Source organism: Euprymna scolopes, chromosome 34, assembly GCF_053919585.1.
Source record: "Euprymna scolopes isolate OS-2025 chromosome 34, ASM5391958v1, whole genome shotgun sequence".
NCBI lineage: Eukaryota > Metazoa > Mollusca > Cephalopoda > Sepiida > Sepiolidae > Euprymna > Euprymna scolopes.
The window spans coordinates 77150784-77167941 of record NC_136515.1 but is presented as its reverse complement, the minus strand read 5'-3'; the positions used below and the strand labels follow the sequence as shown (position 1 = coordinate 77167941).

Here is a 17158-nt window from a genome sequence, read left to right as displayed (position 1 = left end):
TTTTTTTTTGTATTTTTTATGGCGGAAAATTTTCTTGTGACAGCGCAAACAACAATGTTAGGCTGGCATGACAAGTAGGACCATCACAATGTTTATAGGGGGAAAAATAATCGACCGTAGGGTTTTTCTCGTGCCAAATTGTCAGTCGGTTATTGTTGTGGCCCTGGAAGGATCACTAAGGAAAACACAGACATGGAGATGAGTTAGAAAAGATAAAATATATTGAAAGCATATACAAAGAGCAACAGTCACAGCACGTACCGCCAAGTACACCGACCGATATTTACCTCTCTCTCCTACTGCAAGAGGATGTGATGCAAGGTCAGAAGGTGGGATAATAAGTAAGTGCCCCAAGAGAATTCGGCCCTGCAAAAATGTGCTCGAGTAGCCCCGCCAACATTCAGCGGTAAGGGCGCCTTAGGCAATAAGCGATAAACTTACTCCTCCCGAAAGCCGGAAGTCAATGCCTGGGAAGCGTGGACATCTTAGGCATACACAGAATATTTTGCATCAGTCTGACAGCAAAAAGGCCACTAAAATGGTCTTGTTTATGTCGGACTGATCGTTGAGGTCGGAATCTCGATTAATGTGTACCCGAAAATACAATGATCACACCGCGAATTGTACCTCTCGGTTTTTTCTACAGCTAAGAAGAGTTAATCTTTAGTGCATGGGTGAGTCCCCCACAAACAGTTATGAATTTCAATTAGATTTAATTTTAATAATAATTTGTGTATTCATGTATTCATGCCAAGTAATTTTATTCTTGCTGGATTACATTTCCATTACACCCAATTCTGGTATTCATCATCAGTCTTTATAATGATGACCTGTTTCAGCTCTCTGTATACTAACATATCGCGACAAAGGAAAAACAATAAAAATGCAGACACAAGGTGTTGTATTTTTTTTTTACATATATAAAATGTTTATTTTCTACCTAAAAATTTTAAAATAATGAAACCGCTCTGCCATCAGTTTTTACTAAAAACTGATGGAAGGGCGGCTTCATTAATTCTCTCCAGAGAATTTATCATTAATTCTCTCCAGAGAACTTATAATCTCGACCTATTTGCGGCATTGTGCTAAAGGACAACAACCGACTGAAAATTTAGCACTTTTTAATAAAAAAGTAGAAAAGTATTTTAAATAAAAATATATTATAATAATTTACTCATTTCAGCTTCCAAAAAAATATAAAAGTTCGACAACTGGATCGCAACGCGATGAATAAAAAGTAAAAATAAATAAATAAATAAATGAGGCACATACAAGTTTTTTATATAAAATGTTTATTTTCTGACTAAATATTTTGAATAAACAAAACAGCTTGGCCATTATATATTTGAAACTTGCCATCGACTCCTAGCAGCTGAGTGTTCTTTTGATGTTCGAGACTGAGGTTTCTTTATTGAAATTACGGTATGAGTTTGGTTGTATGTGCATGACTTTGTTGGAAGAGAACGGCTTACATTGCTCGCAGGGTTGAGGTGGTCCTCGAGGCGAAAACGATGCACAGGGCGGTGGACATGGCTCACAAGGAATGCACGCCCCGTAGCAACACATTCCACAAGAGCAGTTACATGAGTTATCATTCTACAAAATAAAACATAAAAGAAAAACATGAACTAAAGCAATCAGAGAAAAATAACACCCGCCACAACAAACGACGTCTTTAAACTTCCATATTTGAATAATTAATGTAAAATCTCTCGGTACTCCTGCAGTATTTTACCCACCGATTTCACGATCTTAGCCGAGCGTTGACGAACGCTTTCGGCGTTAACGCCGACGAAAGCCGAGAATTCGGAGCTACGGTGCAAGAAGAACGCTAAAAGTATGTGAATAGTAACAACATTACAAGGAAAAGATATTACACACACACAACAAAATGGATAAAATTAATACAAAAAATTTGGATAAAATAAATCACAAACACTTACCGTAAGTTTTTTTTAAAGTAAAATAAATTTATTTTGTTGAATATTTTTTTTTTTTTTTGGTTCATTTTGTTTTCCGATAGCTTTTTTTTGGGGGGGGGGTAAGCAACAGTAATAAACACTTCAATGTTTTTTTTTGTTTGTTTTTAACAAAACGTTATTAAACAGTAACAACAATGTTTTTTTGTTTTTTTTTACAGTAATGTTTGTAGAGGGGGGGACAACAATTACTGTTTATCTTTAGTTCCGACTGGAAGATTTTCTACTGACTGTAGAGGCAAAGTAGGGAGCAAAGGGTTTTCAGAGGATGTGGAAAGAAGAAGCTCCTTCCCCAACCGAGTAGCCTTCCGCGATTTGATTTATTATGGAGACAAAAGGGTTGTGCCCAAATTTTTGTCTCCACATAAATTCGCATAAATATGTTTCCAACAGCTCCCGGTTTTTTTTTTTATCGCTAAATTAAATAGCTGAAATGAAAGGCTGTGTATTTTTACTTTGAACAATAAAATAACTGAAATGAAACGCTATGTGTGTAATTTCAATGAAAATTATTCGTCTTCTGCGCGTTCGTTTGAAGCGCCCTGATTGGCTGATAGAGTATCGTACCGCTCGCCATGTTCCGGCGTTTTCCGACGGATGTCGATCAACGCTCGGCTAAGATCGTGAAATCGGTGGGTAAAATACTGCAGGAGTACCAATCTCTCAAATGTAAACTTTATCAACAATTATGTACGCATAAACAATGTATTTGATTATTTCCTAAAATTGGTTAATTTTTTTTTTTTTTTACACAGTGATCACCACTTATCAAGGTCCGGAAGCCACTCAGGGATAAGGGTTATTGCAAGTACATTACGTTAGTGTAGAGATTTGATGAAGTGTTTACTTAAGGGGGCAGTTCATTAGGAATTTGTTAACATTGGACTTGAAGACATCCAAGTTGTAGTCCGGAGGGAAGCAGGCAGACGGAACAGAGTTTCACAGCCGTGCTGTTCTAAGAAAGAAGCTTTGTTCATGGAATCCGCGTTTTGATTTAGGCACAGATATAGAGTGGGGGAAAATTTTCACAGTGGATTCAGCTAGACGGGTGTTTTTCGTGAAAGATTGGCGAGGGAGGACCAGGGATTGGAGTTCAGACGAGCACCTGCCATGAAAATAACGATAAAACAAGGATAGGCTCGCAACGTTTCTTCTGTGGGAGAGGGGTTGCAGGGTAGAGAAAAGGGCATCCCCCACTAAAACACGAAGTCTATTTTGTACTATGTCAAGGCAGGATAGACTGTGTTTAGCAGCCCCTGCCAGATATGGCAGCAGTATTCAATCCTTGGACGTACTCGGCTTTTATATAGATAGAGAATTGCATCAGTAGTGAGATATCTTCTGGAGCAGTAGAATGATCCCACCATCTTTCCACCGACCTTGGCAACAGATTTGATGTACGTGTTCCATTTCAGATCAGGAGTAAAGGTCAAACTCAAAAGCTTGTCAAATATTGTTATATATTTTGGCATTCGGTGATGCTGTAAGTGGGTGGGTCAGAGTGTAAGTAAAAGAATCCTTCTATGGACGACGTTTTTCTGTTATTCTAAACCGGATGCTCGGATTTAACATGTTATCTAGACAATATCAAGTCAAATCTTGCAGAACGAGATGTCGGCAGTTTTCCTTCTACTGACCTGTGGCGCAGTGGTTAAAGTACTTGGAAAAATCAATTGCAAAAAGTGATATTCTCCTGAAGGTTGAAGGTTCAATCCTCAGTGTGGGCGACCGAAAAAATACAAATGCGAATTACTTAGGACCTCTATCCAATAATCATGGCTGACGGAAAAAGAACATGCTACCCCCGTTAAGTAAATAAAGTGCTCAGTTCAAAATTCCGTCCAAATTCCCCGAGTTCGACAGAAACATTCCCGAGCTCGACACGATACACCTGAAGAAGGTCGGAGGTTATATCGACCGAAACGCTGTGAAACTTACGCTCAAGATGAAAACAGTAGTCCTATAAAAATTATATATATATGTGTGTGTGTGTGTGTGTGTGTGTGTGTGTGTGTGTGTTTATTTGTGTGTTTAAATTACGTTGACACTCTGAGAGACAGATAAAAGAAAACGTATTCGCTGTAGTCGTAGATAATTCAAATTATTGCTGTGAATGTTCTACAAGATGGGGTATACGATCTCAGCTCAAAAAGCACCATAGAGCCTTGACCACATATACGACTATGATTATTTATTTTTATATTACTCATACTTTATGGAGAGGAAAGAAATGCTCTTACCTGGACCTTTGTTTTTTTCATTTTTTTATGAGCTGTTAAGTAGACGAAAAAATAGTATATAAATACACCAAGTTAAAGGTATTCAAGAGGGAGAACTTGTAAATTAAAACGAACTTATTGAAAGTGCTCAATATAAAGAGCAAAATATGATATATATTGGTCTGTAATAACCATAAGTCCTCGTCAGGTGACGTAATAAAGTCCGTGTACCACTGAAAGTGTCTGGTTCTCAAATGGAAGAATTGAGGAAACATATATTTTTATAAAATTTAAAATTGAAAAGGGGCGTAGGTTAAGTGACACTTTAGACTCAAAACATAGAAAGCGATAGGGGAAAGAGAACGTCAAGACTTAATAGGGTAAAAAGAAATAAAAGGAAAAGAAAAGGAAAATGAAAAAGAAAAAGAAAAGGAAAGAACAGAGAAACGAAAGAAGGAAAAAAGGTTGATGTAATCAAATCATAATGTGGCTTTATAACTAGAAATATGATTATAGTATTACAGTATACCAAATAAATTATTTATCTTAAGGAATTAACAAGCTATCTGAGGTCTAAGAAAGTCGGATCTCGAAAAAGATCGCAGCTGAAACAGATATGCGCACGTGTAGCTAATAATTTTTTTATGAATAAAAAATTTCTACTACAATGATTAACAAGAACAATGCTATTAATGTGTGTGTGTGTGTGTGTGTGTGTGTGTGTGTGTGATGTAACTCCCATAACAATAATAATAATAATAATTAGTTTAATAACTACATTGGTTTTACTTCCACTATTATATCCCATCGTCTAACCATGCATCTTCTAACTGGAGGCTGATGATTACTGACGATCTCCTAAGGTTTCAAAAACATAGGTTTGTTTCTTTTTATTTGCTTCCGCACGGAGGGGGGGGGGGGCAAAATGAGACATAAAGTCGTTTTTATGTTGAAAACATCCACCTCCCTAAAAAATTCCCTTAGTCAATAAATACCCCCCTTCCATTGAATAAGGCCAGAATTAACAAAGTGTACCTATTTACAATGCCTCCCCACAGGACAGAGTTAGACACCAGGGTCGTTTTTTAACGTGGAGAAAAGGAACAAAAAATTAAAATTGTCTCAGTCGTGAAGGATTTCTTCTCCACTGAAAGAGAACAAGAAATGGAAATGCCGCATCTGAAGAATATATACTACACTTTGATCTTGGCCAAAGTGTAGCATCAGAACAGATACCACACTTTGGACAGCTTTTGGCGACTCCCATTCATTCTTTATGGCGTCAAAGTAGCTTTAGCGTATGCAATTCATCTTTTATGACGTCTTCCATTGTTAATTAAAAATTATATATTTCTTTCTTGAAAATAATTATTTTTTGCAAAAAGTGGATAATTCTTTTTAATGGAAATCGTTCCAGACAAGGTATAAAGCTACTTGATGTAAAAAGCTAAAAAAAAAAAAAAAATTTTTAATATAAGCCAACAATAAACCTATAAACAGCAATTATTCCTCCTTTGTCAGAAAGATCACTCATGAAATGTTAGGATTAAAGGACAAAATAAGGAAAGCGAGAGTGATGAGGCTAATAAAAAATATCGGTACTTCTGCATTTACCGACTCACGGTTTCCATAAAGTTTCTTAGGTGTGCTCGGCCGCTGACGGGAATATCCGGAAGCGGCCGATCGTGAAACGTTAAACTCCTGCGAGAAAATTACAACGATAAACAGGAAGGACATATACTTGCAATAAATATAATTACAAAAATGTATCCAACCCAACCAAAACCTGCGCGATAAAAATGATTTTTTTACTTCTTTCAATTTATAAAAAAAGTAATCTTCATACAGACAGACAACACGTTCATTAAAAAATGAGGTACGCTCGGTCGACCTTGTCTAGTTATTTCCGTCAGCTCCCTAGCGAGTCCGAGCCAACTTCGTGGAAATCTCGGGTCAGTAAATGCAAAAGGGGTGTGGCGTTTTCTGTGTGTGTGTGTGTGTGTGTGTGTGTGTGTGTGTGTGTGCGCGCGCACGCGCGTGCGTGTGTTTTTGTGCATGCAGAACAGTCCATACCAAACTAATCTGTTAATATTTGGTCTACAGACTTAATTCTTGATATATAGAATATTCGAACCTGTGGAACAAATTCAATTTCGTTTATTTCGGTAAAATAGTTGGTAAGGGGTCAAAATTGAAAAAAATCGGCACTTGGCTTGCGTAAGCAAACTTTATACGTTTCTCTATGCATGCACAAATATACATTTGTGAGTTTTAGTAGGTTAGTTCGTAAAATATGCATGTCAGTTTGGCTCAGATTGTAGCGAATATCACGGTCGTTTTTTTTTTAATTTTTAAATCACTACTATAAATTGTGTACAATACAATAATTAATAGAGAATTTGCTCTGTTTGTCAAGCTTCTGGGATTGACCTTTACTCCTGATCTGAAATGGAACATGTACATCAAGTTTGTTGCCAAGGTCACTGGAAAAATGGTGGAATTCTTCTATCACTCGAGTAGATTTGATAAGGTGTCATTACTTAAGGGAGCGGTTAATCAGGAATTTGTTTATGTTGGACTTGAATACATCCAAGTTGAAGTCAGGTGGGAAACAGTCAAGCGGTAGAGAGTTCTGCAGGCGTGCACTTCTAAGAAAGAAGCTTTGTTCATGGAATCTACATTTGGATTTAGGCACAGATGAAGAGTGGGGAAAATTACTGACAGGTGTTTTGTCGTGAAAGATCATGCTCACAGTCTTCTGGGATCAGGACGGAGTATTAATGACAGATTTCCTGGCAAAGGGTACCACAATTACAGGAGCCTATTATGCTTCACTTTTGAGGAAATTAAGGGAAGCTATCAAAATCAAGAGGCGGGGCAAGATCAGCAAAGGTACCCTCCTTCTGCAGGACAACACTCCGGTCCACAACTCGCATATCGCCAGATCAGAAGCACGGGCGTGTGGTTATGAAATCATCCGCCATTGTCCCTACTCTCCTGACCTTGCACCGTCTGACTTTCACCTCTTCCCAGCCATAAAGTTGTTTTTGAAAAGAAAGCGTTTCCCAGAGGATGCAGCCTTGATTTCTGAAGTCACATCGTGGTTGGAGGACCAACCTGGGGTGTTCTACAAAAACGGTACCCAGAGCTCCATCAAACGATGGGAGAAATGCATAACTCTGGGTTGTTCTTACGTAGAGACAGACGAATAGGTTTCGTTGCTCTACTGCAATGGAAAGTGGGTCAGGGGCATTACTTATTGCACGCCCCTCGTATAGTAAATATTCGGATTAATTCCGACGATATATTACATATCTCCGTGCTATTTTGTTGACTCTCAGCTTGTGTTGGGTAGTAAATAATCTTAAAATAAACCGTTGATTTAGAACAGGGGTCTCTGAACTACGACCCTCGGGCCAGATTCGGTCCGGCAAAGATTTTAATCCGACTCGCGGAAATCTTATAGAAAAGATAAAAATATGCAGGAAATATTTTTAAATGGAAATGTATGAACATAGTGGGGGGGGTTGTTTGTTTTGTTTGTTTGTTTGTTTTTTGTTTTGTTTTTTGTTTTTTTGTTTGTTTTTTTTTTTGTTTGTTTTTGTTTGTTTGTTTTTTGTTTGTTTGTTTTTTTGTTTGTTTTTTTTTCTTCTCAGATTTAAAGAATGAGGTTTTGGAGAACCAATTTCAATAAAACCAAAGTTAGTGGTCAAAATTGTCTAAAACACGTTTTAGGTCATTTTCTCTAAAAAAAAAAAAAAAAAAAAAAAAAATCAACATAATGGACTCTTGTTCGAAAACTTTGGAGATCCCTGATTAAGGAGAACAGACATGGGATATTGGCTTTATTTTCGCCAGCCTGTCATATATTTACCTAACTTATTATGTCCTTTAGTTCTCATATGCCATGAGCAATTTTATTTAAGCATCCTCAACATATCGTATGAATCCGAAGATTCTGTAGTTATTTATTTGGGTGCTTCTACATTTATTGACCCGCGATTTCCATGAGATTGGCTTGAACTCGCTCGCCTGCTGATGAACAGAACAGGAAAGTTCTGCCGAGCGTTCCTTAATTTTTTACGAACGCGTTGTTTGTTTTTAGTTAATACGAATTTATGAAGTCTAATTTTTATAAATTGCAAGAAATGAAAAATTAATTTTAATTGCGCGAATTACAGTTGGGTTGGGTTGGTTTACATGTTTGTAATTTTATTTATTGTATTTCCATGTTTTTTTTCTGTTTATCATTATAATTTTCTTGTAGCTGTTTAACACTTTTGCTCATTCTCGTCAGCGGCTGAGCCCACTCGAGAAACTTCGTGGAAACCGGGGGTCGATAAATGCAGAAGGACCTTTATCTGCTTCCCCACGAGAACAAAATACGACACAAGGTCGTTGGCATTGATTTCCCCGATATTTTTTCTAATCAGAATTCTTTCTAAGAAGACATCAGGGATCAGGGAACGGACCGCGTGAAGGTTGCCAACATCCTAATTAAAAGTGATACTTATAAATCGAACTGGATTTGAACTGTTTTTGGATAGGCATCACCACTTATCAAGGTCCAGAGGCTACTCCAGGATAAGGGTTAAAGAGTGTACAGTAGTCAATTGGACATTATAGTAATCGGTAGTAATGGAAATTCGGTAAATTTGTTAACTTAAGTGGAACGGCTCATCAAGAACTTGTTTACATTGGACTTGAAGACAACCATATTGTAGTCAGCTGGAAAGCAGGCAAACGGAAGACAGTTCCACAGGCGTGCAGTTCTTAGAAAGAAGCTTTGATCATGGAATCTACGTTTCGGTTTAGGCACAGATAAAGAGTGGGGGAAATTTTTGATAGTGTTTACAGATAAACGAGTGTTTCAGGTCGGTCTCTAAATAAAAGTGGGAGATAAGTAGAACTTCAAATATAATTCTGAATCGGAATCTATGTTTGAACTTAAGACACCCATATCGTCAGTCCGTATCGGTATCCACTAGATCAGCGTCACTTATCTTTACCAAGACAAAAAGACTGTACACGTATAATAATGCGTGTAGAATTTTCACATAATTATACAATTTATACTTTTTACATAAATTACAGGAGTCCACTTCTTGCCTTAAATATGAAGTCATAACCTTGTGAGGGGGTAGGGGTTATACGACTTATTGATACGTTTTTTACTTTCTCTATACTAGAATCGGTGCTTCGCTATTTATCGACTAGCGATTTCCACGAAGTTACTCGGGTGTGCCCGGCAGATGACGGGAATAACCGGAAACGGCCAGGCGAGCCTTATTACAATAAACACAAATTGTTACAACCCACCTCCCCATGTTAAGAATGGTGACGAACACTGAAATTCATTAAGTAATACACTGGAAAAATATGTCTTATCGAGAAAACTACTTGTCGACCGTCTCCTGTTTTTCCTGTCATCTGCTGAGCACACCCGATTAATTCGTGGAAATCCAGTGTTGATAAATGTAGAAGAATCCTCGACTCTCGCGCCAAAATATCCCATTCACTTTGTGGGTAGATATTATTTATTTAATTCCTAATTTTATATATTTTATATTCCAAAACGTTTATCAAATAATCATCGTTAGGATGGTACATATTTGTGGTATTTTATTAAAAAAAAAGACAAAATTGTCGATTAGTAAAGACCCTCCCAAGCATCTGCTAAGCGTAGACCGCCTACTGTCCTTCAGGTAATCTGAAAACTAACAGGCCGGTCTCTAAATAGTAGTGGGAGTTAAGTGGAATTTCAAAGATAATTCTGAATCGGAATCTATGTTCGAAACATTTATTGTTGGCTATTTTTTTCTTTTACCTCCTTACATCGATTGGCTTCATGCCTTGTCTGGAACAATTTGCATTAAAACAATTATTTTCAAAAATAAAAAGACGAAAAAGGAAATAAATAACAAAACCCTCGGAGAGGAAGAAAAAAACTAACCGCATTCATGATGATGACAATGATGATGATGATGTTGTGATGATGATGATAGTGATGACTGTTTCTTGTATTTCTCTGACAAAAAGGCCGCAATTCTCGATTGTTCTGCTGCCATGAGGGCCTGCTGGGAAGACACTTGCGCCTGCTTAGCTGAATTTCGAGCTTGTTGTTTCAGAAGGCAAGACATGCAGGGCCCGGATGATGACGGTGGTTTCACCTTTTTGTTACAGTTGCTGCAGCAGGTTTCAGGCGCTGTTTTCGACCTGTGGCAACAGCTGCATGACTTGAACGGTTTCTGCGGTTTGTGGCAGCAGGAGCAGCAGGAGCAGCAGGAACAGGAGGGCTTACACTGGGGTTTCGATTTGTGACAACGGCAGTTTCCCAAAGATGCATTTGGAGATACTGACTTCTCATCCATCCTTTCCTTTTCTTTTCTCGTTTTTTTTTGTTTTTGTTTTTTTTTTTGGCTTAGATAATTTGTCCCGAAGATCGACGCTACAAGGTAGGATCTCGAAAGAGAAACGATGCACGCGCCTATTCTTTTTTTAATTTATTTTATTTATTATTTATTTATTTATTTATTTATTTTTTTTTTTTTTTTGCTGTTTTCTTTTAAAATAATTAAATTACTTATATAAAAAAAGAATATATATATATATATAATTCGAGATTGTGGACAGTACCGTTTTAGGTCGCCACAAAAATGTAAAATTAACGAAAACAGAAAAAAAAAACACAAAGAAAAAAGGATTAGTGGCGAGAACTGTATCTAAAGTCCTTACAGCAACGAAAACTTAACAAAAGAAGAAAAGTTTATATATATATATATATATATATATATATAGAGAGAGAGAGAGAGAGAGAGAGAGAAAGAGAGAGAGAGAGAGGGGGGGAGAGAGAGAGATCTGATGACGTAACTTGTTGCCGCGCTCACTATATGACGTCACAAAATGCGAATTACTTAATTGTAAGCACGATTAAGAAAAAGTCGGAAAAGTAGACGACATAAATAATTAAGAGAGAGTAAAAGAAAAAAGGGTAATTGTCTGTGTGTATGTGTGTTTGTAATGTACCTATTTACTATGCCTCCCCACGGGACAGAGTTAGACACCAGGGTCGTTTTTTAACGTGGAGAAAAGGTACAAAAATAAAAATTGTCTCAGTCGTGAAGGATTTCTCCTCCACCGAAAGAGAACAAGAGTAAAAAATTACAAAATAAATACCCACAAAGTTGGCATTTTCTTGATCAGCGTTGCCCCGGATGAACAATACTTAAAATGTAGAAAATAAATAATTTTGCTTTGATGGTCAACTGGGCCAGGTTTCGTCAGTGGGGAGGGGATTTCAGTAATATTATATTCTTATTAGGAAAAGCAATTCTAACTAAAACTGTCAGTAACCTAATATATAATAGAGTGTAGTCTGTATGTATGTTCTACTTGAAATAAATGGGCTAAACGAAGGAGAAAGACGTTTGGGAGAGAGAGGTGACGGGGGGTAGAAAGAGTGTTAAATAGAGAGAGGTTAACGGATAAAAGTTTTACTAAAGATATGTAACATTTTTGCGCGTGGCCACGACGAGTAACCTGCTGACATTCACGGCATTCAATCCTTACAACTGTCAGCAATTTCCTTTAATCTCTATCTATGCCTAAATCTATACGCAAATTCCATGAACAAAGTTTCTTTCATAGAACTGCCTGCCTGTAGAACTCTCTACCGCGAGTCTGTTTGTCAGTTGACTACAACATGGTCGTCTTCAAGTCCAATGTAAACAAGTTCTTATCAAGCCGTCCTCTTAAATGATTAAATTCTGCCCACTCCACTACTGAGCACCATGCTAGAACAAACAAACACGTGAAAGAAATGAAATAAAAATCCTGGTCGGCTTTTCATTCATTTCTAACTCAAATCATTTATTACCGTTTTCTTTTTCCCGTCCTGACACCAGTTTAAAAGTCTCTCGCTTCTGCTCCACTACACGCCGGACGTAGACAGCCATTATCATCAACCATTACACCCAGTGGGGTGTTGGGCAACAACAAATCTCCTCCACTTCCGTCTATCCTTGGCCAGCCTAACCAGTGAACCCCAAGAATGCTGCATAACTTTCCTCTCCCTTTCTCGGCTTTGGTCACCAGCATTTATACGAGTTTCACTTGACTCAGAAGGCTCCCACACGCGAAAGCAGGGGTTCTCTTTTTCTCTTTGTTGCCGTTTTCATAACATACTTGTTTTACGAGAAAGTGTCGTTAGCCCTATGCTCGTCCTAACCTGGAGGACCAGGGATCACTCTTTGTCTGGTTTCTATCCGTCGACCTTTCTGGCAAGGGTGGACTTGCCCCAGCATAGCTCTAGGGATCATTGAAACGCTCTAGCTTCTTCACTGCGACAAGGTGGTAATCCAAGAAGGAGATAGACACAATACGTCCATCTTTTTCGACCGCCCTCTTTATTCTAACCGCACGCTTGCCACAGCCAGGCCATTCTCACCTTCACTTTACACGTCCATCTCATTCGGTGCCGACTTGGTTTCTCCCCAACCAGGTAGTGTCCTCGTTTTTCCTTTTTTTTTTTTTTTTTCCTTTTTTCATTTTTCCCCCTTTTGTCCTTTTTTTTCCTCTTTTTCCTTTTTTTTCTTTAGACGCCAGCTCGCGCACACTTTCTAATTTGCATATGCGTCCAAACATTGCTACTGCTACTAATACAATTGCTTCCCATCGATTCTTTGGCTGGCTGCTGCTGATATTTTCATACGCGATCATATGCGCTCTGTTACATCTTGTCTCACCGACTACGTTATACTTATTAACCCTTATCCTCGAATGGCTTTTAGGTCTCGATAAGTAGTGGATGAAAGAAAATTCTTGTACAATCACCAAAAAATAAAGGTCATGGCATGTGAAAACCTATTCAAACCCCATATTTGACAAAATGCAAAGGAAAAGAAGAGAGAAAGAGAAAGGGGAGAGAGAGGGGGATAATAGAGAAAGGGAGAAAGGGATGATGAATTATATTCACTGTAAATCGACACATTTTATTCGTTTCACTCCAAACATGGCACAAGGCCACTTAGTCGTGAGGGGCTGCTATTTCGGACCAGATTTGCAGGGATACTATTTATGGAGTTGGGCAACGAGATGTCTGTTCACATTACATTAAAATTTTTGCATGTCAGTAATGTCAGGGAATCCCAAAGTGCAGCAGTCTGTGGGAAAAATCTGTTCGAGTGGAAGGCTTTATGACATCTAGGGATCTCTATAGTGTAGGAGTGGGAGTTTGCCGCTTGTCGGGTTTGTCGAGGGTATTGTTGTTGAGGGAGTACTGGTACCAAAAGTTGCCCAGGAGCACTTGTCATTGAAATACTTGTAAAACAGGTACAGAGCTTGAGGGAAGTATTTTCATACAGCGTATCATTAGCCATGGAGATCAGTGGTTGAGAAGATTTATTGTAATTAGTAAAGGAAAGCATTGAACATTACCAACCATTTTTGTCCTCATTCCCCTAGAGTCTAGAGGTCTTCTTCTAGAATTTTAGAAATTTCCTTCGATATGTTTTCATTCGTTTTACTCTTGTGTCTGGTATAGAAGGTGGTTTTATCATCAAATATTCCTACCTCGGAGAAAAATTTAGCAGGGAGGTCATTTATGAATATCAAAAATAATAAAGGTTCAAAGATTGAAGAGGCACGGATATTGTACTGATGGGTTTGCCATTTTTCATTCGTTATCTTATATTTATTTAGGCACATTCGTGGCCTTTGCATGCCGACGATACCATCCAGCATCTTTAATTATCTTTTGCATCTATACTTATAGTCACTATAATACACTCGGCTATATCCAAAAAAGTCAGTACGCAACGTTAAGAATTACGAGACCGAAACGTTTTAGTAATAACACTGCGATATATTCTTGTCTATACTTCGCAATAACTCTTGGATGCGCCCCAAGGGCTCTTTTAGGGCTAATAAATGCACTCTCTCTCTCTCTTTCTTACACCCACTTTCTACCTATCTCTTCCAACTGCTCCCCATTAAATTTCCCTTCAAATACCTGTTTCTCCATTCTCTCTCTCTCTCTCTTTCTCTCTCTACCTACCTACCTACCTACCTACCTACATTTTCCTCCAACAACCCTTCTTTCTTCAACTCTCTCTCAAACTGTCCTTTTCCCTCTCTCTTCCTATCTTGTCTCTCTCTGAAATTGCTCCCCCTTTGTTTCCTGATGTTTTTAGATAAGGATTAATAATGTGTATTGTATGTATTGCTCGTACTTCTGTTCTCATCTGGAGTATGTTTCTCACAACGTTTTAGCCGGTGTATCCTCCGAACTTCTTCGTGTGTGTCTTGTTCAAGTAAGGAATCTTTCTGTGAAACACGCAAAATTGCAAACGAACCCCTTTATTTAATCCACGGAGGTTGCATGCTCTCGCATGCCATGACCGGGTGAAAGTTTTAAGCAATTTGCAGTTATATTTTGTTTTTACACGGTAGTCACCACTTATCAAGGCCCGGAAGCCACTCAAGGATAAGGATTATTGCAAGTACAGTGCGTTAGTGTGGATATTTGATGAAGTGTTTACTTAAGGGGCGTTTCATTAGGAATTTGTTTACGTTGGACTTGAAGACATCCAGGTTGTAGTCAGGTGGGAAGCAGGCAGACGAAACAGAGTTCCACAGGCGTGCTGTTCTAATAAAGAAGCTTTGTTCATGAAATCTACGTTTTGATTTGGGCACAGATAAAGAGTTGGGAAAACTTTTGACACTGGATTCAGCTAGACGGGTGTTTTTCGTGAAAGATTGGCGAGGGGGGACCAGAGATTGGAGTTCAGACGGGAACCTGCCATGGAAATAACGATAAAACAAAGAGAGGCTCGCAACGTCTCTTTTGTGGGAGAGGGGTTGCAAGAAAGAGAAAAGGACATACCCCACTAAGCCACGAAGTCTATTTTGTACTCTGTCAAGGCAGGATAGACTGTGTTTAGCAGCTCTTGCCAGATATGGCAGCAGTATTCAATCCTTGGACGTACTTGGCTTTTATATAGATAGAGAATTGCATCAGTAGTGAGATATCTTCTGGGGCGGTAGAAGGATCCCACCATCTTTCCAGCGACCTTGTCAACAGACTTGATGTACATGTTCCATTTCAGATCAGGAGTAAAGGACAAACCCAGAAGCTTGTCAAAACATGGGGCTTCTCCTAGACGAGAGCCATCGATTTCAATTGATGCCAGTGGGAATCAGATCGCTGATGATGTAAAGATAGGAGTTTGGTTTTAGATGCATTAAAGGTAACCAGCCACGTCTTCCCCCACTGAACCACGCGCTCGATATCAGAGGAGAGAGAATCAGGGAGAGTTTTGTCGTTTACAGCCTTTGATGTGTTGCCGTAGATGGTCGTGTCATCAGCATAGATGTCAACGAATGATGTAAGTATTGTTTAGGGAGATCATTGATGTAGATCAGAAAGAGAGTTGGGCCCAGGATTGACCCTTGAGGGACTCCAGCATTAATACTGCAGGCCTCTGATTTTTGTCCATCGACCACTACTCTTATGAGCCTATCGGAGAGAAATGATTTAAATGATTGAGAAAACATTTCCAGTTATATCGTAGCTGGAAATCTTGTGAAGTAAACCCTTATGCCATACCTTGTCGAAGGGCTTTGATATGTCAAGAGCAATTGCCCTAGAAAGGAAGTCTTTGTCAAGAGATTCACTAATCCTGTGAGATATAACCGTTAGCACATCTGCTGTAGATCTTACAGACCGGAAACCATATTGTGTGTCACGAAGAAGGTTATTTCTGCTGAACTGGTTGACTATTTCTCTATTTAATATGGATTCCAGCAACTTACTCATAACACACAGGAGACTTATTGGTCTGTACTGAGAGGGAGATGACTTATCACCTGAATTCTTAAATACAGGTCATACTGATGAGTTTTTCCAGGGAGTCGAAAAGCACTTCTCGTAAGTATGGGAGCAAGTTCTGGTTGAAGCTTTTTTAACACTGTAATGAGGATGCCGTCAGGGCCAGTTGCTTTACTGGAATCAAGGTTCTTTATTAGCTTGGCGACCTCCTGCACATATATTTGTATGTTACCTAGCGTGTTCTGTGTTATAGGAGGAAATATGGAGAGTTAATGGCCTTCGTCGCATAGGGTAGAATTAGCTGCAAAGTTCTTTGCAAATAGTTTGGCCTTGTCTGATGCTGACGAGATGACCTCTTGTCCATTGATAATGGTTGGGATAGAACGCACACTTCTGTTCAATATCCTATTTGTTATTTGCCAAAACTGGTGGGAACTAAGCCGCTGATCAGCTACCTTGGATTTAACAGACTGGGTATATAGTTCTCTTGCATTTTTATTACTCTTTTACAGTGGTTGCTGGCGTTCCTGAAAGCAGCTTTAGTTCCAATGCATCTATTACGTTGGTAGTTATGGAAAAAGTTATTTCTGTGCGTGATAGCAGCAGCACATTCTGGGGAGAACCATGGCTGGCTGTTAGGTTTTTATTGGAATTTTTTAGATGATATGAATCGGTCTATGCCTACAATTAACTATTCGGTCGGATCTGATACTATAGAGGACACGTCCTTTTTAAGCATGGAATGCAAAGGTAGATCAGATATGAATGTACGGAGCTATCCCAGTCAGCCATAGAGTATCGGTATACAGTACGGTGGAGGGGTACGTCTGGGGACTTATTACATTTTATTTTTATCTTAACTAATACGACGGAGTGGTGGAAGGATCCTAGAGGAGAATGAACGGAACATGAACATAGCTCAGGGGAAGTTGAGAGAAAAAGGTCTAGGAGGCTTGCATATTGACCAGTAGTATCGGGCACACGGATGGGTTCGCGAACAATCTGAGTGAGGTCATAAGCAATGGCAAAATCATGACAAAACCTCCCCTCATCGTCTGTCTTTTTTGAGTGGGTCAGCCATTCCACGTTATGGCCGTTGAAGTCACCACAGATGGATGTTAGCCGAGGGATGT

At 38.8% G+C, this 17158-nt stretch overlaps 1 protein-coding gene across 1 annotated transcript; it reads right to left on the bottom strand.

Moving 5' to 3' along the window:
• Positions 1–1271: 1271 nt before the first annotated feature.
• Positions 1272–10953, bottom strand: LOC145259300 (uncharacterized). The gene is made up of 3 exons (XM_080117174.1): positions 10152–10953; positions 4220–4251; positions 1272–1596 (listed from the first exon to the last, which is right to left on the bottom strand). The coding sequence occupies exons 1-3, from the start codon at positions 10567–10569 to the stop codon at positions 1366–1368; spliced, it is 681 nt and encodes a 226-aa protein (XP_079973300.1). The 5' UTR covers positions 10570–10953; the 3' UTR covers positions 1272–1365.
• Between the last annotated feature and the right edge of the window lie 6205 nt (positions 10954–17158).